Genomic DNA, 25605 nt, shown 5'->3' with positions numbered 1-25605 from the left:
CCCCGCAACGGAACGCCTGCCTACACACAGCATCGTCAGAAATAAAATGCCTGGGGGTAAAATGCCTGCTGTGACCGTCGTCATTACCCACAGGATTTTCATTTTTACCCCATTTGGGCTAATTTACCCCTGTTCCCTGACCATTGTTCTAGAATGTAATCAAGCTTGTTCTCAGACCTGTCAGCACTTAAAATGAAAACTCTTTTTAAGGGCAAAGTTATCCTGGTGTTATCCCACAGCTACCTGGGTTAATGATGTCAAGCACCATGATGATTTCTAAACCTTGTACTTTATCTCTAGAAAACAGGTGGCAATAAATGTCCCCCCAACAGTTCCTCCCCTCGATGAATACATGTGTTAGCATCAGCCCTTAGAATGTTACCTTGATTGAGCTGGAAGTTCTCTCCTGAGTTTTTGCATTTTCTGATTTATTTTTTTCTGAGGAGTCTTTATTTTCTGAAGATGGTTTCCGGGATTTCTCAAAAATATTAATCCCTAGAATCTGAGCTACCTTGTCAAGCTCAGATTGTTTCTTCTCTGCAGCATCAACACTCATCTTCAATTGAGTAATCTCTTTCATAATATTCTCTTGTAGGCGATTCACTTCCACTAGTAAGGGATCCTTGTGCCCATCCTTCTCCCTACGTTTCTTCCGCAGCATTTCCCCTACACCAGTCAAAGTAATGGAGCACGAAATACAAGAAAACCATGTTACCACATACACAATTGTTGTACATAACTGAAATTATTAGATACCACTGTTTGGCTCAAAAGTCAGAAGCTGCATCTGTGTCACTGAACGCAAAACTGAGAATGATTTGCCAACAGTGATATAGGATGCATGTGACAAGAAAAAAGAATTCCATTCTTTTCAGTAGAATATTCAAGCATTATAACTCAAAGGAATGTGAGGAAAACACAAACATAAAATGAGAAAATAATACCTTGCTGTTTTGAAAGTCTGTTTAACTCAGTCTTCAGATAGTGCAGTTTCTTCTGTCTGGCTTCTTGTTCAGCCTTCAACTTCTCTCTTTCTTCCATTACCTGGAAGGGTTACAAGACAAACAAAGGAACTGAAATGGCCCCCTTGACTGACCACAACCAAAGCAGCTCTGCAGGACCATTGTGGTGATTCACAATAAATTTTCTTGAATCCAAGACATTCTGATAATTATTTTAAGATAGCAATTTGAATTAATATGTGATGCAAATTTAGCAGAAGGCAATTTATTTACTACATGCTGTGTCTGTGTTTCTTTTTCAATCTAATTTAAAGTGCCACAACCAAGTCCTCAAACTTTATACAATCCTCCACTAAGAAACTTTCTGATGTGTGTCATTCAAGTCAGAGGAAGAGAAGAAAAGATAGGCAGGCTACAATCCCAACAGATTTTGATTCATGTGGAGAGGCTACCCACATACAACAACCTCTCCACTCTCATGGCTGTCATCTTCATTTATTGAAAGTGATGTGGTGGAATTAACATTCTTCCCAAAACACGCGTGCTCCATTTGCTTAGATAACAACTGATGACGGCTACAGTTAAGTATCCTTAAGAAGGTGTAACTATGTTAACCTGTGTCCATCATCTGTATAACATAAATGATCCATAAGCATTTATATTTGAAGATACTGTGCTGTTTACTGGTAAATTCTGGACTTTACTATCTTTCTCTTCGCTCCCAAATAAGACGTAACATCCACAAAAACACAACAGAATGTATAAAAGAAATACAGAACAGAGCTTCATCTCAAACATACTATTTTCATCCCAAACTATAGTGTATGTTACAGGTTAGATTTATTTCAACTATTTCTAAAATGCTGCTGAAAACACATTTAAAAAACTTTAAAATACTAATGATGCACAGAGTTCTTTAAGACCTATCAAAGAATATCTGTTTACCAGAGCACCTCTGAATAATAGTCTAATTTTGTAAGATACTAGATTAACATCCTACTTTTAAAAATTCTACAGTAAAATACTAGACATGGAATAAAATACCCTGAAATTAAAAATGTTTTGAATGGCTATAAAATTGCAACATTCTCATTTAATCCTAAATTAGTTTAATTCTAAATAAGGAGTTCAACTTTGCACCTTGTAGTATTTTACACAGAAAATAACTGAGGAAATATGTACAATAGCAAATACACAATATATATACATTTAAAGTATATATTGGCATTCAGAAGTATTCACATACAAGGAGAAAAGCTAATTATCCCTTCCTCACTAGCTACAACTATACTGCTGGCACAGGTTCTGATACATTTTATGGGAAAAGTGTAAGATTCAAAAACAAACACAGACATTCAGCATATTCATGCCTTCAAATTATGCATTATGAAAAAATATTTACCCGAGTGATTTAAAAATGCTCACCTTTTGCTTTTGAGAAGCACGGTTTCTTTCATCAGATACTCTTTCCTTGGAATTTTCAAAAGGAGGCTGAGGGTACTGAGGAAGTACTTTCAAATAAGGAGTCGCACTAGGGAGCTGCATACGCAGCGAATCATCTCGCTTGATATCAGGAGCCCCTCTGCCTGTGGAAACTGTCTCAATGACCCGGAGGTTTGGTCGTGTTGGATTTGGTGGCACTGGCAGAGGGACAAGCCCATGTATGTCTGAAAGTGCTGGGTCAGCCTGCTGAGCATACATGGGCCAGCCAGAAGCTGCATAAGCCATATAGTGTCCATATGCATCATAGCCAGGAGGGGGCATTGTGGGAGAGGGATAATTTTGTGGTAACTGTGTTGCAGTGAATGGTGGAAAGTGTGACACATTGTATTGGGAAACAGAGGTGGGAGGAGATAAATTAGAAAGAGAAGGGGGGGCCGATGGAATTACAGGTATCGGGGGAACTGTCCCCTCTGGTGTACTGGAAGAATTGTCCTGCCTTAGAGTCTTGTGTGTTTTGTGATCAGATTTAGAAAGAGAAGACATATCTTTAGATTGTGGGAAGGAACCAGGAGGGGAGAGTGAGTGCTTTCGACTTGATTCTGGAGAAAGAGTATTACTTCGACTGCGTCGCCTCTCCTGGGATTCTGGTTTATGAGAAGACACTACATGGTGATCCGGAGAACGAGAAGGTTTCTTCCCATGGAGTCGTTCCTGTGTACGGGCAGCAAGCTTACCAATTTCAGCAACCCCAATGTCAAGCCCAATTGTTTTGAGCAAGTCATGGATCTTCTCATATTCTGGCCTGGGTTCTTCTGAAATGTCTGCTTTTACAGATGGAAGAGGGGGAGGGGGAGAATTTGCTTTCTGTCTTACAGGTTCTTTTCCAGCATTCTGTGCTACCTTTGGGGCACAGGGGGAGTTAGTATCGGAGTCATCCTCATAATCACCATACAGGAATTTCTCTTCATCCTCTATGTCATCTGGCAAGCTGCGCCTTCTCTTTTCTTGAGTAGAATCAGCCATCATGCCCAGAATACGTGAAAAGCCACTCCCGTCCTGGCTAGCTCTTTCATGAGGAAGCAAGAAGTCATTCTGCCAGTCAACAGGCTCTGATGTCAACTCAGTATGCTCCTTCGGAGTTAAAAAATTTCCAGAGTTTTGTGAAAAAGGAAAGGAACTTTGGTTTTGGTCTGAATATGGTCTCCAATCGTGCCCAGCACTTTTAGACTCCTTATTGGCAGCTAGTTCTGCAACTGCATTTTTATTGAACTGTTTGAGGAAATTTTCCACCTCCAATGCAAAAGGAGCAAGAGTGCTATGCTGGGGTGAAGGAGGAGGATCTGAAAGAAGTGGAGGCTCTTTGACAGATGTTTTAGAGAAGACATCAGGCTACAAGAAAAAAGAAGTGTCATTTGTTGATATATTTAATCACAACATAAATCAAAATTCTAACTCATATGAGAGAAAACACATTCCCACATATGGTCACACTCAATTGTTTAAAAACACTAGAAGGAAACTGTAAAAAGTTAAGACTGAAGGAGAGGCAGGAGCTCTAAATTATTGTCTAGAAAGAAAGGACACACACACACAGAGAGAGAGAAAGAAAGAGAGAGAGAGAGAGAGAGCCCTCATTGCTGAAAAGCCCAGGTACAGTATATATATTTTTGTTCCACTTACTGGTGAGCAACAAAATTACCACTGTGCAAAAAATGTGAGCCTGGATGATTTGGCAATAGATGAAAATTATCTGTCCTTAATCCTCTCCAGAAGCTGAATTATACATGTATCCATTAGAAACATTGCAGCTCTATTTGAACTTTTAGGGTTAAACTCAAAAATTACTGCCAACCAGATTAGACCCACAGAGTCAATGGGAGATATGTACATGTTAGTATCTTTATTCATTCGGTATACTTCAACTGGGACTAATAACTGGATTTAGAACCTTTAATAACTAGGCTCTAGATCAGTGGTGTCGAACTGTGGCCCTCCAGATGTTCTTGGCCTTCAACTCCCAGAAATCCTGGCCAGCAGAGGTGGTGGTGAAGGCTTCTGGGAGTTGAAGTCCAAGAACATCTGGGGGGGCCACAGTTCGACACCACTGCTCTAGATGTTTCTTCAGAACAACTAATACCAAACACTAAAAAAACCTCAAGACAAGTAAACGTCTCTATTCTTAGTTAAACAGAACACAAGATGCTGATTACATACATTCATCCTAAATAATCTTCACAACAATGAGGGCTTCATAAATAGTGTGCTTTAGGGTTCTTTATTCAGAGATTAACAAAGATATAGTTAAATGTTGAGAATAAAAATTAAATAAAAATATTAAACTGTAACAGAGTTACACAAGAGGGGGAAGAATACACCTCAAACCTGCACAGAAGGATCATCCACACGTTTCTTCAAGATAGATTTTTTTGGCATTGCTGGTGCTTCATCAGGTCTGTACAGGTACCGAGGTTCAGTAGACTGTATTGTGCTAGTTGAGCTAGGCACCATGTAGCCATTACCAGAGAGTTCCCGATTTAAATTTCTGCCGAGTGCCTCCTCTTTTTTTTTTCTCCTAGCATTTTCAAGTTCACGGAACTCCTCATCCAGATATGGCGGGCTTGGGCTTCTACTGAGACTTCTTTTACGATAGTTTCGCGTTCCTGGCAAGAAACCCTGAGTCTCTGTGCTCATGTCAATTGATCTTTCATCTCTATCATACCGAGCACGTTTCAGTTCTCGCCCTCTATCCTCTGATGAGTATAGGGACTTTCTAACTGGTTCACCATCCCTATCAGTTTCTCTTGACTGTTCCTGTAGATGGTCATAGCTTACGCCATAGTCCGGTTTGTGGATAAAAACATCCCTACTGCGATAATCTTTATCATGTCTTATCATATGGTAAGGGCTAGAAGCATTCTCTTCACAAGAAGGGTATCGCTCAATGCTTCGGGAACGTGAAAGACGTCTGCTAAATATTGGACCATCAGCCAAGTCATCTCTGATGAGAAAGGTACACGAGTTACTACATCAGCAACCTTAAAAAGTTGGCACATAGTGAACTGCCTAAGATTAATCAATACAGTGGTGCCTCGCTTAGCGATGTTAATCAGTGCAGCAAAAATCACTGCTAAGTGATTTCATCGCTAAGCGATTTTAAAAAGCCCATAGAAATGCATTAAAACGTGTTTAATGTGTTCCTATAGACTTAAAAACTAACCTTATGCGAAAATCCTCCATTGTGGCAGCCATTTTCGGTGCCTCTAAAGCGAGGCAAAACAGCGGGCAGCCATTTTGTTTACCCGGCGGCCATTTTGGAATCGGCGATCAGCTGGCCGAAAATAGGGGCTTTGCGATGATCACTTCCCTGTGATCATCGTAAAGCGAAATTTCCCCATAGGGGCCTTCGCAAAGCGTTCACTCTTGCGATGGCAAAAAGTCCATCACAAAGCGATTTTATCGCTATATGGAGCGATCGCTATGTGAGGCACCACTGTAGTTCTTATTCTCAGCTGCCGCTTGGATGGATGTGCTAGTTTGCATCTTCAACAACAGCATCATCCTATACACATCCTATTCAAACAAAACTGATCTCAAGGAAACAACAAGAGTTTATAAGCACAGGAAATGTATGCTAAGGAAAAGAAAGGTAGTGTGAATGGAGAATATCTGTTAATAGCACAAAAACTGTGACTACCCAAATTTCAGTAAGACTCCCTCCTCCAAACTCACATCCACCAATGGCTCCCTTAAAAAGTACAGTGGTGCCTTGCTTAGCAATGTTAATCCGTGCAGCAAAAATTGCTGATAAGCGATAACATCGCTAAGTGATTTTAAAAAGCCCATAGAAACGCATTAAAACGTGTTTAATGTGTTCCTATGGGCTTAAAAACTAACCTTATGCGAAAATCCTCCATTGCGGCAGCCATTTTTGGTGCCTCTAAAGCGAGGCAAAACAGCGGGCGGCCATTTTTTCCCCGGCGGCCATTTTGGAACCGCCAATCAGCTGGCCGAAAATGGGGGCTTTGCAATGATCGCTTCCCCGCGATCATCGCAAACCGAATTTTCCCCATAGGAAACATTGCAAAGCGATCACTTTTGCGATCACAAAAACAGCGTCGCTAAGCGATTTCGGCGTAAAACGGAGCGATCGCTAAGCGAGGCACCACTGTAGTTACATGGGAGCCTTGGAACCTTCAGGGGAGAAATTGGATATGTTTTATTTCTGAGAGATCACCACTGCTATGCTGTCATCAGTCTTATGCATCGTAACGTATGGCAAAGGATAGAAGGATTCTATCACCATGCCCTAACTCGTGCCCTCCAGGTGATTTGAACACTAACTCCCACTTGCTGTATGTAGCATGATCGATCATCAGCATAGCCAATCATGAGTGCAGTCCAAAGCATTTGGGGGGCACCAGCATGGAGAATACTACAGCACACGAACAGCAAACCAAATTGTCTCAATCCGCATTCAATCATTGCTATATTCTTTCTTCAATACAAGAGGCAGCAAGAGTTTGAGCCAGGTACTTTCTCCTCCTTTGCTGAGATAAATGGCTACAATAAGGACCGAATAGGACTCTAATATAGTTCCTCATGCAATCCCAAAGCATGATCCTTATGTCTACACAAGGATGAGGAATCAGCAGATATGGAAAACTCCACAGTTTACAGACATACACAAAACACAAAAACATTCAGGGGCCAAATATATACATATATTGAGGGGGAAACTGTCTATTGTCAGTAATGGACTGGATGAAAGTGAATAAACTGAAACTTAAATTAGCCGAGACAGAGGTCAGTGGAAAGGCAGATGAAGGAACAGGGATGCAGCCTGTGCCGAAGGGGTTTACATTACCTCTGAAAATACAGGTACCCGGCTTGGGGCTGCTTCTGAATTCATTTCTGAGCCTGGATGCCCAGATTTTGGTGGTGTTCACCAGTTAAAACTAGTGTGCCAGATTTGCCCATTCCTAGAGAGGTCAAATCTGGCCACAGTGACTCATTCCTTGGCTACATCCCGAATAGATTACAGCAACACATTCTACATGAGGCTGCTGCCTCTAGAACATGTCAGGAAACTTCAGTAGGCCCAAAACACAGCAGCCAGATTGCTCAATGGAACTCGGTTCACCAGCTCCACTGACTGCTGATCCATTTCTGAGCATAATTCAAAGTGTGGGTTTTAAACTATAAGGCCTTAAATGGCTGGGGTCCAAGTTATCTCAAGGGTCCAAGTTATCTCAATTATCTAAGGCTCTCCTTATGAGCCTGTTCAGGTGTTAAGATCTTCAGGAGAGGCTTTTCCCTTGGTCCCTCCACCTTCATAAGCGCATTTGGTGGGGACACAATAGAGGGTCTTCTCTGTTCCTGCTGCCAGACGTTGGAACTTCCTCCCACATGAGACCAAGCTGGACCCATCTCTGCTGTCCTTCTGCAAGGAAGTGAAGACCTTTGTCTCCAGGCAAGCCTTTCCTTACTGACCGGCTGCCTAAGTGCAGTTTTTAAAATGTTGTACCTTACGGCTTTGAGTGTGTTCTGTGTGTTGCTTTTAGTATAGCATTTGTTTGATCCTTTTTAATACCGTGTTTCTCCGAAAATAAGACAGGGTCTTATATTAATTTTTGCTCCAAAAAAATGCATTAGGGCTTATTTTCTGGGGATGTTTTTTTTCATGCACAACAATTTACATTTATTCAAATACAGCAATGCAGTCTTCTGGTTGCTGCATTTAACTGGGGCTTATTTTGGGGTTTGGCTTATATTACAAGCATCCTGAAAAATAATACTAGGGCTTATTTTCAGGTTAGGTCTTATTTTGGGGGAAACAGGGTATTTGTATACTCACTGTCGTTAGCTTTAAATACTGTATTTTAATTTTGTAAACCACCTTAGGTCCTTTTTAATGGAAAAGCCCATGTAAAAATATTATGAATAAATTAATTAAATAAACTTCTCTGCAACATGCTTACTGAGCATCCATGGTAACTGGTGGTTGGGGGAGGGAAGGAAATCAATTTGAGAAAGGGAAATGGAATGAAACCTTTTGAGAGGCACACCCGGTTTGTCTGTACCTTAGGAAGCAGTATTTTGCTACATGCCCTACGTGTGTTCCTTTTTATTAGTCTGGTACAGCTGTCTAACAAACACACTCTCACTTCTCATTTTATACCTTCAAATGAGAACAACAAAACTGAAACAGTTTCAAATCTAAAAAGCCACTTTCCCCAAGAACAAAGCATTTTCACTTTCAACAGTGAAACAGATCCAACAGTGTGGGTGATGCTGCTCCTGATTATACAGGATCTGACTACAGACCACAAAGCAACTGTCTCTGTAGAATCAGAAGCAACAGAGACTCCATGATTTCAAAGAAAACATTTTCAATTGTACCAGCTATTCATGTTATTCATATTACTGTTTTTACTAAAAAATATCCTTTTGGTCTTTATGTATAGTCCTATTCTAAATACAGCTAAGAACAAACAGCCTTCTGAGACTCTGGATATTATATGTGGGCAGTGAAACTGGGCAATTTCATTGGGAATGTGCTGTTTGTTTTCTTTTGGACTCCAGCTCCCAGAATTCCCTAGGCAGAATCCTGGGAGTTCCAGCCCACACACTCACACATATACCCACCTACATTTTGCTCACCTGGACCAGGAGCTATCTCCAAGGCTGCATGGCTGTCTCAGGTCTTGCTTCCTTTTGGTAATGCATGAAAAAAATAAACTGAGACAAAGCTTCCTAGAGGTCCTAGTTCTTGAGATGGCACTCTCTACAGAGGCTGAAAGGCAGTGAGACTACGACTTTTAGGAAACATTTGTCCCTCAGCCCAGGTGAGCAAAAAATAAGTAAGCCTATAAATATGGGTCTGTGGGCTGGAGTTCCCATGATTCTGCCTGGATAACTCTAGATGCTGGAGTCCAAAACAAATCAAAACAGCAACAATCTAAATAGCACATCCCTAAATTTAAGGCCACCAGTAATTATAGAGGGGACTGTACAGTGAAGAACAAGGTACAGTGGTGCCCCGCATAACGGGCGCCCCGTTTAACGACGAATCCACATAGCGATGGCTTTTTTTTGATCGCATAGCGATGTTTTAAATGGTAAAACATCGCTTTGCGATGATCGGTAAGCTGTTTCGCTTACCGATTTTCGCATAGCGATGTTTTTTCTAACAGCTGATCGGTGGTTCCAAAATGGCTGCCGGGTTAAAAAATGGCTGCCCGCAGTATTTTTGCGCCCTTTCCTCGCTTAACGGGCAGTGAAAATGGTGGCCATATGGAGGATTTTCGCATAACGGTGAGTTTTTTGCTCATAGGAACGCATTAAACGTGTTTTAATGCATTGCTATGGGCTCTTTTGTTCCGCATAGCGACGAATCCGTATAGCGACAATTTTTCGGAATGGATTATCGTCGCTATGCGGGGCACCACTGTACATGCATACATTCCTAAACCACCTCTTGACCTTACTTTACTGGTAGTAAGTAAAGCGAGAACAAGAATGTTGAATTTCATCCATGAGAATTTTTCCAAAATTTCACCTTCTTCTGACTTTTCTTTTCCTAAAGAATTTACTTTCTATTAAACTAAATAAAAAATTCTTCACAGGAGAAATATTCAGCAGAGCACAAATTCTAAACACAGAACTTGCTACCACTGTTGACAATCTACAGATGAAACACAGTCCCTAAAAATGGATTACAAAAACAGCACATCTGAGCTAAATAAATTATAATATCAATCTTTACTTGGTCTTCCACATCTTCAGGAACAAAAGAATGGGGGGGGGGGGGGGACAGGACCAAAATAGAACTTCCCCATTTCTTGTCAATCTTGTACCTGATCTTATTCACAAATGATAATGCAAAATTATCTATGCAATCATCAAATATAGACACATCTTAAACGGCATCCTTTAAATCCTATTACTGAGGCTAGTACTCTAGCCGCCTAGAGTGGTCTTTTAGGCCAGATGGGCGGGGTATAAATCAATAAAACAAACAAACAAACAAACAAATAGTACAAGAGTATTCTTGACAATCTAGTTTCCCATTTTATAGGCCTTCACTGAATATATACTATGAAGAGGAAAGCAGTAATTTATTGTAGGCACTTTATAAAGGTCCATTTCTGACTAAACCTCATAAAATTCCTGTTGTCATGCTTACTGAGGAATCCTGGGCACAGTAATTTAAAATGTAATTTTCAAAACTCTTAGTATGATCCAGGGCTTATGCACATAGGGCGGTATCAGTTCATTCCCCCAGCAAACAGAACAGGTTCAATCAACAGAGCAAGTAATAAATGTGCTTCCTCCTTCACCCCACCCCACCCAGATATCCTCCAGATCAGTTCCAAAAAGCTTCAGTGGTTCTTAACCTTTGTTACTCAGGTGTTTTTGAACTGCAACTCCCAGAAACCCCAGCCAGCAGAGCTGATGGTGAAGGCTTCTGGGAGTTGCAGTCCAAAAACATCTGAGTAACAAAGGTTAAGAACCAGTGAGCTAGATGACCCTCTGGAGGAGATTCAGGGTGAGACATGGGTGCTGTAACAGGAATCAGAGCAAGAGCAATTCCCAGTACATAAAGGAAAGTATGTCCATAAGGTAGTTGATTTCATCTTTACATATGCAAAGCAGACTGTACTGATATGATCTGTTCAGTACAAAAGAGAAGAAGTCAACTTTCTCAGGTGGAACCTAATCATGTACAGATGTATACAAAGAGGTGACAATTCACACTGAATGCCCTAAATATATGTGGGAAGCATAAGCTTAATCTTCCTATGAACCTCAACAGTGCATGATTTAACACCCACCAATTTTACTTCTCATTGCTTTTTGACTACAGTGGTGCCCGTCATAGCGACATTAATCCGTTCCGGATTAATCGTCGCTATCCGGAAACATCGCAACGCGGGTGGAAAAACCCCTATGGGGCCCAAACTCACCATTATGCAAAGATCCTCCATAGTGCTGCCATTTTCACACCCTCGGTAAGTGAGGAAATCACGCGAAAATGGTTGTGGCGGCCATTTTGGAACTGCTGATCAGCTGGCCGAAAATGGGGCCGGCACTGGGGCAGGAGGGCGGGGAAGGTACCCCCGCCCTCCTCCCGAGCGCACACCGGCTTTTTGGGCTGGCTGACCAGCCGGGTGCTTGGCCAGGAGGGCGGGGGAAGGCTCCTCCGCCCTCCTCCTGAGCGCACCCCAGCTTTTTCGGCCGGCGCTCGGCCAGGAGGGCGGGGGAAGGCTCCTCTGCCCTCCTCCCAATCGCACTCCGGCTTCTCCTGGCCAACCGCCGACCGAAAAAGCCGGCGGGCGCTCAGGAGGAGGGAGGAGGAGCCTTCCCCCGCCCTCCTGGCCAAGCCCCCACTGGTCAGCTGGGGGAAAATGGGGCCTATGGGGGAAAATCGCAAAGCGATTTTTCCCCATAGGGAACATCGCAATGCGATCGCAAAAGCGATCGCAAAATCTTCTTCACTATGCGGATTTGTTGTTAAACGGGGCGCCCGTTAAGCGAGGCACCACTGTACTTTAATCAAACAATAGTTCACTCTCCTGCAATGCTTTTTCCATTTTTTCTGCAATGATAGCAATCAACAACACATCTTCTCAATCAATTTTAATTTTCCCACTGCTGTTATCATTGCAGTTCTAGAAATTTAGCAATAACCTTTACCTGTTTTCAGCCTAGTCAAGTATCTGAGGATATACAGTGTTGCCTCGCTTAACAAGTGTCTCCCTTAACAACGAATCCGCATAGTGATGATTTTTTTGCGATCATTTTTGCTATCACATAACGATGTTTTTAATGGGAAAATATCGCTTTGCGATGATCGGTAAGCTGTTTCGCTTACCGATTTTCGCATAACGATGTTTTCCCAACAGCTGATCAGCGGTTCCAAAATGGCCGCAGGGTAAAAAAATGGCCGCCCACTGTGTTTTCACGCCCATTCCTCACTTACCGGGCAGAGAAAATGGCGGCCGTATGGAGGATTTTCGCATAAAGGTATTTTTTTGCCCATTACACAGGTTTTAATGCATTCCTATGGGCTTTTTTTCACATAGCAACGAATCCATATAGCGACGATTTTTGCTGCACGGATTATAGTCGCTATGCGGGGCACCACTGTACTAATACGTACTAATTTGTGTATTCTTGCACTTAACTTATAGATACCAGCCAGAATTCTATCACTCAGTTGGGCCACAGTAAGTGCAATGGCATGATCCGTAATGGTAAATTACCACTAATTAACAAGTTACTGCTTAAATCCCTCATCACATACCAGTCATGTGAATGGATGCACATCAAGTGATACAAGTAATAATCTGTTAACTAATATTAATGCACAGCTGTGATTTATGCTACTGCACTTGTGCAGCACATATATGCCATATATACATATGAATTAAACAAAATCATTATAATACTGTATTATTACTATGATTCCTGCATTTGTTATTACTACACTTTTCAATAACACATCACTGTACAAATATCACATTAAAACGTTTTCTCTGCATTTCACGATTATCTAGGAAAATAAACAGAAACCTAAACACAAAAGAGTTACAAACTGTATCCTATATGTAGGATTTTTAGGACTCATACAATGCATTTTGTACACAATCACATTAAAATTATCTTATGTCTCATCAATAACCAAGTAGTACACTGATTTTCAGAAAATCATACCTGTCTACATCACTCAGACTATCAACCGGGGAGCCTAGTCTATCAGATAATCTCTTTCTCTCAGGTGTGTCAAAGCCATATCGGTCATTTCCAACAGTTATCCGCAAACTCTGTTCCACTGAAGATTCAGAATTCCGACTTGGAGAGCGCCGTTCAGGGGACCGAGAGCACCGTCCTGGGGACCGAGAGCGCCGTCCTGGGGACCGAGAGCGCCGCCCCGGGGACCGAGAGCGCCGCCCCGGGGACCGAGAGCGCCGCCCCGGGGACCGAGAGCGCCGCCCCGGGGACCGAGAGCGCCGTCTCGGGGATCGAGAACGCCGTCCTGGGGATCGAGAACGCCGTCCCGGGGATCGCCTCTGGAATTAGAGAAAAATGCAATACCATCATACTAGCTATTTTGTTAGTTAAGACCAGTCATCAGAATTCCTACTTCATAGTTAAATATATCTGAAATGAAGTACTGTATATAATGACACTTAAGAACTAAGCCAGTGCCACTTTAATATCAACTGATTTTGCTGCATGTCACTGCCAACCTGAAATGAATACCATGTGTCTCCTTCTGTCCTCTCCACAAAACACATCTGGGAACAAATGTGTACATATGTTAAATAGATTTAAAACAGTGCCCTTTAATCAATTATAGGTATCCAATTTAATTTTGCAGTCAGTGATGCAAGATAGATTTTCCACAATACAAAATTCTCTACCACAGAAAATAGCTACTTGCAGGAATCAAAAAGCTAATAAAATGACTTACTTCCATAATGGATTAGTACACCTGAACTTCAAACCTGAGCATTTCAGTTAGCCAATTATCTCAAGGAAGTAGAACTCTCTCCTTTTCCCAACAGTCTACTGATACAAATGCCTGCATATACACATGCACAAGCTTGCCCACAGAAAATACCAAATCTGAGTCACCAATGACTTCAAGCAAACTCACACATTGTCAACTTACAGTCATCCTCAATGAAGCTGCAGCAGATGGCAACCCCAGAAACACAGATGAGCACAGTGGATGTCTATAATTCTATATGGGAAGGATCTGCTCATTCCAGAATAATGATCGAGAACCTGATCATACTGCTTTCACACTGTACTAACTGCAAACACATTTGCTTGTTAAGATAGCCTAAATGACTGAGAATGGTTCAGTAGGCTTCAAATATGCAATTACATCTAATTTTATAAATGCCAAATAACAGTTAAGTCAGTACCCCTCAGTATGCATATCAAGTTTCAGGTGTCTTGGTGTCACAGTCTTTAAATCTTGGCTTTTATTGATACACATCTGCAATGTTATTATTACTATTGTACAGTGTATTCAAATCCATTTATAATAGTGAATGAATTTCAAGCAGACACATATATGGTCTATTGATTTGCAAAATGTGTGCATATCTCGTTCTCTGTATAAACTGTGTTAACCAAAACAAATTTCACATTATAAAGAACAAGCAAAATCAGATTCTATAAGGTACTGGGGGAAAAAATCAAATTCAGTTTTTCTGGGGGGTAAAACAGCATCTTTGTCTCTTGCCATTTACTTAGATCCTTATTTTTCAGCAAGTGAAATGGGCCAATTGCTCCAGTCTTAAAATATGTTCATTTACATCACACTTAAATGGTGACATCAATGTGTTCTAATCCATTGATTAGTGGTGAAGGCTTCTGTGAGTTTTAGTCCAAAAGCATTGGGGGACCCAAGTAGGAATTATGGCTCCAGACCAGGGGTCTCCAAACTACAGCGCATGGGCCACATCCGGCCTGCCTTGCCTTTTTATCCAGCCCGGCGAACATAGTAGGCTCAGGCAAGGCCTGCATGCTTGTTCTTTCAGCCCTCAAAAATGTGGAGCATATATGATGTGGCCCTCATGCTGAAAAGTTTGGAGACCCCTGCTCTAGACTAGAGGTCGTCAACCCCAGTCTGCCACCCAGTGTTGGTCCGTGACCAGAGACAGACCGGGCCACGGAAACAGACCTCCTACCCCCCCCGCCCACACTCCCCTCCCCACTGCTGCTTTGCGCACATGCGCAAGCCCCGGCGTGAGCACTCCCTCACCCTGTCACACATGCGCCCGAGTGAAGGGGCGGGTGGATGCGCACCAGGGCATGCAGACGCTCTTGCGCGTGTGCGAAGGGGTGGAGGAGTGCTTATGCTGGCACTGGCACACACACACATGCTCCCCCACCGCTGTGTGCATGTGCCCACGAGTGTGTGGGCAGGGGGATGCCCCACTTTCCTCAGATGCTTAGCTGATCTGTGGTCCAAAAAGGTTGGGGACCGCTGCTCTAGACCTTGTTTCAAACAGCAAATGGAGACTGCAGCAAAGATATCAGGAAATGATTTAGAAGAGCAGCAATCAAGGAATTTTAAAATATCACTAAGTGTAAGGATAAATCACTAAGACCAAGCCCATCCACACAATTGTACAACTAATTACTATGTAATGGTGTAAAAGCTGGACAGTGAAAACAGCTGACAGGAAAATAAAACTCCTTTGAAATACAGTGCTGGAAGGAAGCTTTGATGATACTCTGGATTTGCTAGAAAGATGAACAAGTGTGTCCTAGAGCAAATCAAGCCTGAACTTTCTTTGGGAGCAAAAATGATGAAATAGAGGTTGTTATACTTTGGGCACATTATGCAAGATTCACCACAAAAACCAGTAATGCTGGGAAAGGTTGAAGGTAGCAAGAAAAGAGAAAGCTCAAATATGAGATGGTTTGACTTCTTATAAGAACCAGATGCCTCCGTTAACTAGAGCTGAGCAGAGCAGTTCAGTACTGGACCTTTTATAGGTCCATCATTCATAGGGACACCATAAAGCAAAGGCAACTTGATGGCACACAACAAATTAGACCTATTAGAACAAAGCAAAAAGTGAGAGGAAGTTCTTAATAAACAAAAAGCCCTTTTAAACTGTTATTTGGATTTCATAACAGTAAATTTATCTACACACAGAAAGGGCTATTAATAAATCAACGAAGAAACAATTTTGTTGGTTGTTGTGGGTTTTTCGGGCTCTTTGGTCGTGTTCTGAAGGTTGTTCTTCCTAATGTTTTGCCAGTCTCTGTGGCCGGCATCTTCAGTCGGAGTGCCGTCCTCTGAAGATGCCGGCCAGAGACTGGCAAAACGTTAGGAAGAACAACTTTCAGAACATGGCCAAAGAGATCGAAAAACCCACAACCATTAGATCTCAGCCGCTCAGAGTGGTATAAATATACCAGATGGGCGGGATATAAATCAAATCAAATCAAATCAAATCAAATAAATAAATAAATAAATAAATGAAAGTCTTCGCGAATACAAACTGTTTTGTCTCCAAAATAATCACTTTCATTCTCAAATACTTGTTTACAAAGAGGGTGACTATTATTGATACAGAGCTAAAATGTATTTTTACTCCAATTAGCATCCTGTACACGTTACAAAATTAACAAGGAAAAATCAAGCACAAAATCTGTCATGGTTAGAATTACTTTGCTATACTAATGCAAATATAGATATGCTAATTGTAACTATGCTAATGTTTGCTATACTAATTTGCAATCAAAGAAGTAACTCCATCGTATATTCAATCATCCAGTTGGACAATATCTTCATCTGATCATTTGAAAAGGTACTGCTCAATTGCAGATTTTGTTTTCACTATTAATCAGTACAGCTACTTGTGTTTTTTATGTACACCAACTTTTATTCCGTAATAGATATGTATACTATTACAGCCTGAAACACAGACATGTGCAGAATCAAATTCCAAGATGTTCAGCGAAAGTTACTCTCAGTCCACATATAAACCAGACTACCACCTTTTCTATTTATATCTTGTTCAGTTTTTGGTATATCATGTTGTTGTTTAGTCGTTAAGTCATGTCCGACTCTTTGTGACCCTGTGGACCAGAACACGCCAGGCCCTCCCGTCTTCCATTGCCTCCCAGAGTTGGGTCAAACTCATGTTGGTAGACACTGTTCAACCATCTCATCCTCGGTCGTCCCCTTCTCCTCTTGCCCTCACACTTTCCCAACATCAGGGCCTTTTCCATTCTCTTCTCATGAGATGGCCAAAGTATTGGAGCCTCAGCTTCAGGAGCTGTCCTTCCAGTGAGCATATCTGGTATATATTACCAGCTCTTATTTTTCATACATTTGTGCGAAGCCCCTTCCCACAGGGGACGAGGTTGGCCCCATCTTTACTGTCCTTCTGCAAGCAAGAAAATGACCTTTCTCTTCAGACAAGCTTTTTCTTGAGTGAATGCAGTCTTTTAATTTTGCCTTGGGTCCTTTTTAAGGAGAAAGGCAGGTTAAAAAGAACTAGTTTTAAAGAACTAAATAAAATAATATTGAATCAATTTCCAAACATCAGTTTACACCATAGTTTCTCTTACTGATGCTAATTATACTCATCCATTCTATTGTTTTCAGTTGGAATATGTTATACAGACCACCCTGTGGTCTATATATAACATATTTATTTAGGTGTAAGTCCTATTAATTTATTTAGGTGTAAGTCCTATTAAATTCGATCAGGCTTACTCCCAGGTTAACGAATAACGATAAGACCTACATAGACTTGCACCATTGTGTTGGTTTGCTCTTTACTTTATGACAAACTATACTTTCCTTTACAATCGCTATGGTTCAGAAGATGTGCCTCTGCTGAAGAAAAGGTTGTGTTTAACCACACAAATGGCTGGGCACGCGAGCAGCTGCTCGGCTCTAGTCCAAAAAGAAGGGTTATTAATACCACATATTTAGGAGGAGAGGATGCGCGCTTTCAACGGGATCTGCACGGGAAGCTTGAGGGGGCGGCAAGGCGCTGGAGGCGAGCGGGGCGAGTGGGCGGGCAACAACCGTTACCATGGCCGGGGGAGGGAATGGCAAAGTTGAGGGGGGGATACTTTTCCTGAGGCCGGCTCCTCAAAAGGCCGATACCCCTGCTAGCCTGTTGGCCTTGACTGGGACCCCCAGCAGCTCCAACACCCCCCGGGGCGGAGAGCATACCCTACTGCGGCGGCGCGGGGACGGCGAGCGACGCGAAGAGCGGCTGCTGGACGGCGAGCGGTGGCGGCGGCCCCGCGGCGACGGCGAACGCGACCGGCGGGGGCTACGGCCCCGACCCGAGCTGGATGTGGAGGCACCCGATCGAGAACTGCGGGAGCCCGAGCTACTGCTCTCTTTGGACCGGCTGGAGGACGACATGTCGGGGTGGCCGGTACCGGCCCAGTACATGACGAGGTGAGCGGCGCCGTAGACGGCCCTCCGAAGAGGCCGATGGCCGGCCCGCTCGCCTGTCCGCGCTCGCTCACTCCCCCTCTCCTAACCATTCACCCGCTTCGGCCCAGTCCGGACTGCGCGTGCGCAGTGGACACAAACGCCCGCAGCCAGGCTGAGGGGCATTCCTGCGGATGGTCCTTCGAAGATGGCGAATTGCAGTCACGTGTCGCGAGCAAACGAGAGGCGGGGTCGAAAGGAAGAAAGCAGAGTGAAAGCGTCAGAGAAAATAAACGGCGAGAGGCAAAAGGGTCGGGGGGCGGGCTTTGAGTCATGTGATAGGCAACGGAAAGAAAGGAGGAGGGCCGGAAGGAGGGAGAAGCGCGAAGCTGTGTTCTGTGCCAACTGCTTTATTACCCATTTCTTGTCTCTTGCATCTGTAGGATTTTTTGTTGTTGTTTAGTCGTTAAGTCATGTCCGACTCTTTGTGACCCCATGGACCAGAGCACGCCAGGCCCTCCTGTCTTCCACTGCCTCCCGGAGTTGTGTCAAATTCATGTTGGTAGCTTCGATGACACTGTCCAATTATCTCATCCTCTGTCATCCCCTCCTCCTCTTGCCTTCACACTTTCCCAACATCAGGGTCTTTTCCAGGGAGTCTTCTCTTCTTATGAGATGGCCAAAGTATAAATAATTCCAGTGTGGGAAGCCACAGCTTCAGAATCTGTCGTTCCAGTGAGCGCTCAGGATTGAGTTCTTTCAAAATGGATAGGTTTGTTCTCCGTGCAGTCCAGGGGACTCTAAAAAGTTTTCTCCATCACCACAATTCAAAAGCATCAATTTTTCGGAGGTCAGCCTTCTTTATGGTCCAGATCTCACTTCCATACATCACTACTGGAAAAAACATAGCTTTGCTTATGGGGACTGTTAACCCTGAAAATCGGGTTGGTTCTCCGGCAGAGGCAGCAGACTAAGACACGAGACAACCAGCTGTATAGAATGCCAATTATTTATTAAATTACACAGCTAGGGCCCAATCTCTTAAAAGCAGAGAAGAGCCCCGAAGCACGGGGTCATAGATGTTTTATAGGGATACACACAAAGGGCCATAAATAGTTAGATTCTGATTGGTGTCCTGAACCCGAAACTTTGGATCTCTACGCCCATTGGCCCTAAATGTTCTGTGGGTCTGACTTATTGGCTATACCTGAATGTGCATATGATACGCATGCCCCCTTGGCCTTAAGGTTATGAATTACTCAAATGGCGACTATGTGTCTGAATTGACAGTACCCAGATATTCGTTATCTATGTCGTTTTGTTTATTGTTGCATTGTATATGGTGGCCTTCAAGTAACAGCTTTTCCCTTGGTGTCAAGATGGAAGCGCCTTAGCATCCTCCCTACGCATACCAAGGGTGCCAATTATCTCCTTAATTGCCCTCTGAGCAGGCCTGTTGTTTTGGGAAGTGAAAGTATTGTGTTCTGTTCCTTGGGGCGATATCTCTCAGCTAGCAGATGGAAGGCCATTGAGGCACTATGTGCTTTGATATGCAAGGGTGTGTTTGTAAAGAAGGCCATTGAGGCACTATGTGTTTTGATATGCAAGGGTGTGTTTGTAAAGTTAGCACCCTGGTGTGATTGTGGCAAGAGTCAGAAGAGATCTAAGTCAGGGTCAGTCTACAGTAAAAGCAGTTTCTAATACAGATCCATTCGGATACAGATACATTCAGATACATAAAGTTACACAAGTATTCATGTGCAAGACGTTACAATAATTAAGTTGTATTGAAACTAAATACAATTGCTGCGTTGTGGAAGAAGCAATGGGAATAAAAGCAGTGCATGAAGTGAGATACAATAATAATAAAATGCTTATTTGTTAACCCCAGAATGGTCAACCTTCAGGACCTTTGTCAGCAAGGTGTCTCTGCTTTTTAAGATACTGTCGAGGTTTGTCATCGTTTTGCTCCCAAGAAGCAGGCGTCTTTTAATTTCATGGCTGTTGTCACCATCTGCAGTGATCATGGAGCCCAAGAAAGTAAAATCTGTCACTGCCTCCATATCTTCCCCTTCTATTTGCCAGGAGGTGATGGGACCAGTTTCTCTCCTGAGAAACATATATGTGGGACAGGAAGCAACAGTTAGAACTGGATATGGAACAACTGATTGGTTCAAAATTGGAAAAGGTGTATGACAAGGCTGTATATTGTTCCCCCGGCTTATTTAACTTATATGCAGAATACATCATGTGGAAGGCTGGACTGGAGGAATCCCAAACCGGAATTAAGATTGCTGGAAGAAATATCAACCACCTCTGATATGCAGATGATACCACTCTGATGGCAGAAAGTGAGGAAGAATTAAAGAACCTTGTAATGAGGGTGAAAGAGGAGAGTGCCAAAAATGGCCTGAAACTCAACATCAAAAAAAAAAAAAAACTAAGATCATGGCCACTGGTCCCATCACCTCTTGGGAAATAGAAGGGGAAGATATGGAGGCAGTGACAGATTTTACTTTCTTGAGCTCCATGATCACTGCATATGGTGGCAGCAGCCACGAAATTAAAAGACGCCTGCTTCTTGGGAGGAAAGTGATGACAACTTAAAGGTTGGTGGTTTATTGCTGGACCCAGAGGTGAAAGGAGAAGTAGAGACGACGTTTGAGACTCAAGAATGGACAGTAATTGTTTTCCCACGGGGACAAGGGGAAAGAAAGTGATCTGGCCAGATTCAACATACAACAAGCCTCCGAAAGAGGGGGACTGGGCTCGACACCCATGCTGTGGCACCATATGTGCAATACAGAGTGCCCCTCTGCAGAATCCCACAGATCGGGAGCGATTTGGTCCAGCTCCCCAGTAAGTTACCCGAATTTACAAGAACAGTTATCTTTGTCAAGTTATGGACATTTACCTAATCTATCATGTTTCGACCCGGTTGAAGGAATAATAGAAATGCCAAGAGTTAGTAAAATTGACATTATGAATGTTACAAAAAGGTCTCAGTCATTTTTCCTGCCAAAACAGAGGAACTGCCTAAATTTGTAAATGAACCGAATCACACACCCCGAAGGGAATAGAAGCAAAGCATCCTCTGATATCCTCCAGCAGTCACCCACAGCCACCCTTTCTATTGTTTGCTCCTAATTTTATCATCAGAAAAGATTAGTGTGGTTTGCTACACTATAATATATCATAACCAGTGGAGAAAGAGAACATGTCCATAACATGGTTCATGAGGAGCTCCAGTCATGTTAGCAAATCATGCCCAAGAATACCATAAAAAGGCATGAGATGAGCATATTTTTCGTTCTGGTGCAGCAGAGGGATAAGCTGTTTCCATCTCGCCTTGAAGTTGCTCAACCTTTCTTTGAGCCAATTTAACTGATCCCTGGAAAAAACCCTGATGTTGGGAAAGTGTGAAGGCAAGAGGAGAAGGGGACAACAGAGGACAAGATGGCTGGACAATGTCATTGAAGCTACCAACATGAATTTGATCCAACTACGGGAGGCAGTGGAAAACAGGAGGGCCTGGTGTGCTCTGGTCCATGGGGTCATGAAGAGTCGGACACGACTAAACAAGAACATCAACAACAACAACAACAAAAACTTAACTGAAGGCTTGTAAACTTCCCAGAGATCAGGTTTAGTTGACTCACTTTCTTCACACCCACAACCCAGGATTTAGCTGGAGAATCTTGTTAACTTTTATTTTCTTAAAGTCCTGATTCTCGCCTAGGACCTTTTCCGTTTCCCCGAAAATAAGATCGGGTCTTATATTAATTTTTGCTCCAAGAAACGCATTAGGGCTTATTTTCAGGAGATGCTTTATTTTTTTTATGTACAATCTATGTTTATTCAAATACAGTCACGTTGTCTTCTGATTGCTGCACAATGGTGGAGGGTGGGCTTTCACTTAATTATGGCTTATTTTTGGGGTAGGGCTTATATTACAAGCATCCTGAAAAATCATACTAGGGCTTATTTTCAGGTTAGGTTTTATTTTCAGGGAAACAGGGTTGTTAGTTTATCCTTTTTGGGGCGATTTCTGCTCTATTCCTGCATTACTCCAGGTAGGTTATAGTGCCTCCCTGTTAAAGACAGCATAGTGAAACTTAAGAGAGAGAATTCTGAATCTGGTTTTGAGAGTACTTTCCTCATATCATAAGGAAGAATAAAAACAACAGATAAAAGCATTTTTTGCTCCCCCATCTCTTCTCCCTCTTGTTTGTAAGTGTGTTACTAGGGAAAAGCAAAACAAGTTTTTTAAAAAAGTACAAAATGTTGTGGCACCTTAAAAACTAACTGCTATATTTTAATGCGAGCTTTTGTGGACAAGTCCACTTCTTCAGACCAGTTTTTTTAAACTATTGTTTATGTTCAGCATGCTAGCACAGACTAACATGGCTGCCTCTTCTAAAGCTGCCACTAGGGCAATACTGTATACTGTATTTATTGTGTCCCCCTCCCCACTTCTTCTCTCTCTTCTTCTCCAAGCAGTTGCCCTCTCAGTTATGAGTTTTGCTTTCGTTCACTTGATATTTCTCCATAATATTTTGGAAGCAAATGTGTTTTAGCATTTATGGCACCTGAATGTAATTTTTGTTATTCCCCAATAGAGTTGTTACCAGGTATCCTCTCAGAGCACATGCACAAACTGATATATGTTTGGAGACACACTGGTAAGGGATCTTTGAACTACAAAAATATTGGATCTGATCTTGACACAGATTGGGCTGAGTGTATCACACTCACACAGAGTTATTCATAAGAGGAATTTGATTGAACACAAAACAATTAAAATACAGTAGAGATTCACAATAAGGTATATAATATGGGAAATACAGATTCAAAAGAAGCAAACTCTCATGGTTAAGAGAGTTCTGAGACTCAAGCTGCTGTGCAATGATCTGCAGTATCTGAGCAGACTATTTGCAAAGGTGCCACAAGAATAAGGAAAGGAAAGAAGGATCTTCCCTTAAACCACACATATGCACATACAAAAGAAAAAGGGTAGACTGGGGAGCAACCAACAGGCAGGGAAAATACTCCCAGAGAGTAGATTAGGAGTGGGAAAAAATTAATCTCTTAAGACTTGTTTGAAGCTGGGGAATGTTGGGGCTCCAGCTTGGCCAATGTGAGGGAATGCTTGGATAAGATCAGAAGACAGAACAGGCTAGCAGAGGTCCTCAGCCAAAAACTAGGAATTCAGGAAAGCAACATTGGCTAGCAGGATTCTCTAGCTAAATCCTGGTTTTTGTGTGTAGGGGGTGAAGACAGCAATTTCAGCTCAGAAATTAAGGAGCAGGGTTCACACAGAGATAGCACAGGAAGAAGAGGCACCCCAAAAGATTCATACCAGAACTTTCCCCCAGAACAACTAGTATGGCTATTGTGCATCTTTTAGATGGTTTCTGGCCAGTCTGATAGCAATCTGGACCCTTTTTAGTCCTGTGTCCTTTTCTGCTCTGATCTTAGTATTTGCCCACTTGGTCCAAAGACAGTGCATAGGAAGAAGATGGATGACTCTGTTTACAGAAATGCACACCATTCTAGGGTGTTTGCTATCCCAGACCTCCAGACAATCCTTTTAGCAGATGACTCTTTGGCTGGGTGATTCACGTCTTCCATATAATCTTGACAGGGGTTGTTTAGAGCTGTGGTTCTTAACCTTTGTTACTCATGTGTTTTTGAACTGCAAGTCCCAGAAACCTCAGCCAGCAGAGCTGATGGTGAAGGCTTCTGGGAGATGCAGTCCAAAAACATCTGAGTAACAAAGGTTAAGAACCAGTGGTTTAGAGCAATATTCCTGTAATTTCCTTTCCTCAATGTTCTAGGCAACTAGGCATTTCAGAACACTTTGTCCTGTTCTCTGCTGCACCCCATAACAAGGGTTTGAGTTAATATTAATAATTAATAATATGACTATTCCTCTAGCTAGTTTCACTAGAATTTTTTGTAGGATAGCGCATTAAATTTATGTTGAGATTATTTTAATTATGAAGATGCTGACATTTCCCCTTCAAAAACCCAACACATAATCTTTAGTGGGGCCAACATTTTATTTAAACAAGAGAAGACATGAGGAGCAGCCAAATTTGTGTGAAAAATGTGCATCTTCAAAACGAAGTGAGGCTGCACAGCACATGGGAACTGCCAGTTACAAAATGTATGCAGACATGAAATGCAAAGGCTCCTTTAGTATGTTAGATGTGCCACGGGAAATACCAGGTGAGCAAAAGAAACATAATTGCAAACAACAGTTTGGGTTGTTTGAATGGTGTATACAGAACCCAGATTAACTTCCCAACAAATGCAAGCTGATCTGCAGACACTGGGTACAACAGTGTCAGCTCGCACTGTCCGTTGTCATCTGAATGAAAAGGGACGCTATGGAAGGAGACCCAGGAGGACACCACTGCTGACACAAAGGCATAAAAAAGCAAAAATGGAGTGTGCCAAAACTTATGTGACAAAACCACAATCCTTCTGGGAGAATGTACTGTGGACAGAGGAGACAAAAGTAGAGCTTTTTGGTCAAGGACATCATGACACTGTTTACATAAAACGAAATTAGGAATTCAAAGAAAAGAACACAGTCCCTATAGTCAAACATGGTGGAGGTTCAAAGATGTTTTGGGGTTACTTTGCTGCTTCTGGTACTGGATGCCTTGACTGTGTGAATAGTATCATGAAATCTGGTGATTACCAAATAATTTTGGGGTGCAACATTGTGGCCAGTGTCAGCACGCTGCGTCTCCACCAGAGGTCATGGGCCTTCTAGCAGGACAATGACCTGAAACACACTTCAAAAAGCACTCAGAAATGTTTAAAAACAATGCGCTGGAGAGTTCTGAAATGGCCAGCAATGAGTCAAGATCTGAATCCCATAGAACACCTGTGGAGAGATTGTGGCCACCAAACCATTATATGTAGCCTTAGGGCTTTGGGTTTGTCTGCTTCTCTTCACCAGAAGAAGCAACCAAAGCAGTTACAAGATCTCCAAACAGGAGTTGGGAGAAGGCATCCTTCAAATCTGAAGGTCCTGGAGCAGTTTGCAAAATTACAGTAGAGAGGCGTAAGAAACTCATTCATGGTTACAGGAAGTGATACAAGCAGGTGCTACCAAATATTAAGTTATGGGTGCCGATAATTTTGGCCAGTGCATTTTGGGGTTTCTGTGTGGGATTGCATCAGATTTGACTTCTCTGTTTGTTTGTGTTGTTCCAACGCAAACCAAAAAAATGAACATACAAGTGCAACAAT

At 42.5% G+C, this 25605-nt stretch overlaps 1 protein-coding gene across 1 annotated transcript in view; it reads right to left on the bottom strand.

The window, feature by feature from the left end:
• LOC110089036 (zinc finger protein 318) overlaps window positions 1-18493 on the bottom strand; it is a 28699-nt gene extending 10206 nt beyond the window's left edge. The window contains exons 1-6 of the mRNA XM_072992186.2: window positions 18130-18493; window positions 13122-13477; window positions 4788-5403; window positions 2388-3794; window positions 945-1044; window positions 383-666 (exon numbers count right to left, since the gene is read on the bottom strand). Of these exons, the coding sequence (XP_072848287.2) occupies window positions 383-666; window positions 945-1044; window positions 2388-3794; window positions 4788-5403; window positions 13122-13477; window positions 18130-18357 (2991 nt within the window). The 5' untranslated portion in view covers window positions 18358-18493. The remainder of the gene's footprint in view (window positions 1-382; window positions 667-944; window positions 1045-2387; window positions 3795-4787; window positions 5404-13121; window positions 13478-18129) is intronic.
• Between the last annotated feature and the right edge of the window lie 7112 nt (window positions 18494-25605).

This window comes from Pogona vitticeps, chromosome 1 (genome assembly GCF_051106095.1).
Source record: "Pogona vitticeps strain Pit_001003342236 chromosome 1, PviZW2.1, whole genome shotgun sequence".
Lineage (NCBI taxonomy): Eukaryota > Metazoa > Chordata > Lepidosauria > Squamata > Agamidae > Pogona > Pogona vitticeps.
This window is presented reverse-complemented; position numbering and strand designations above follow the sequence as displayed.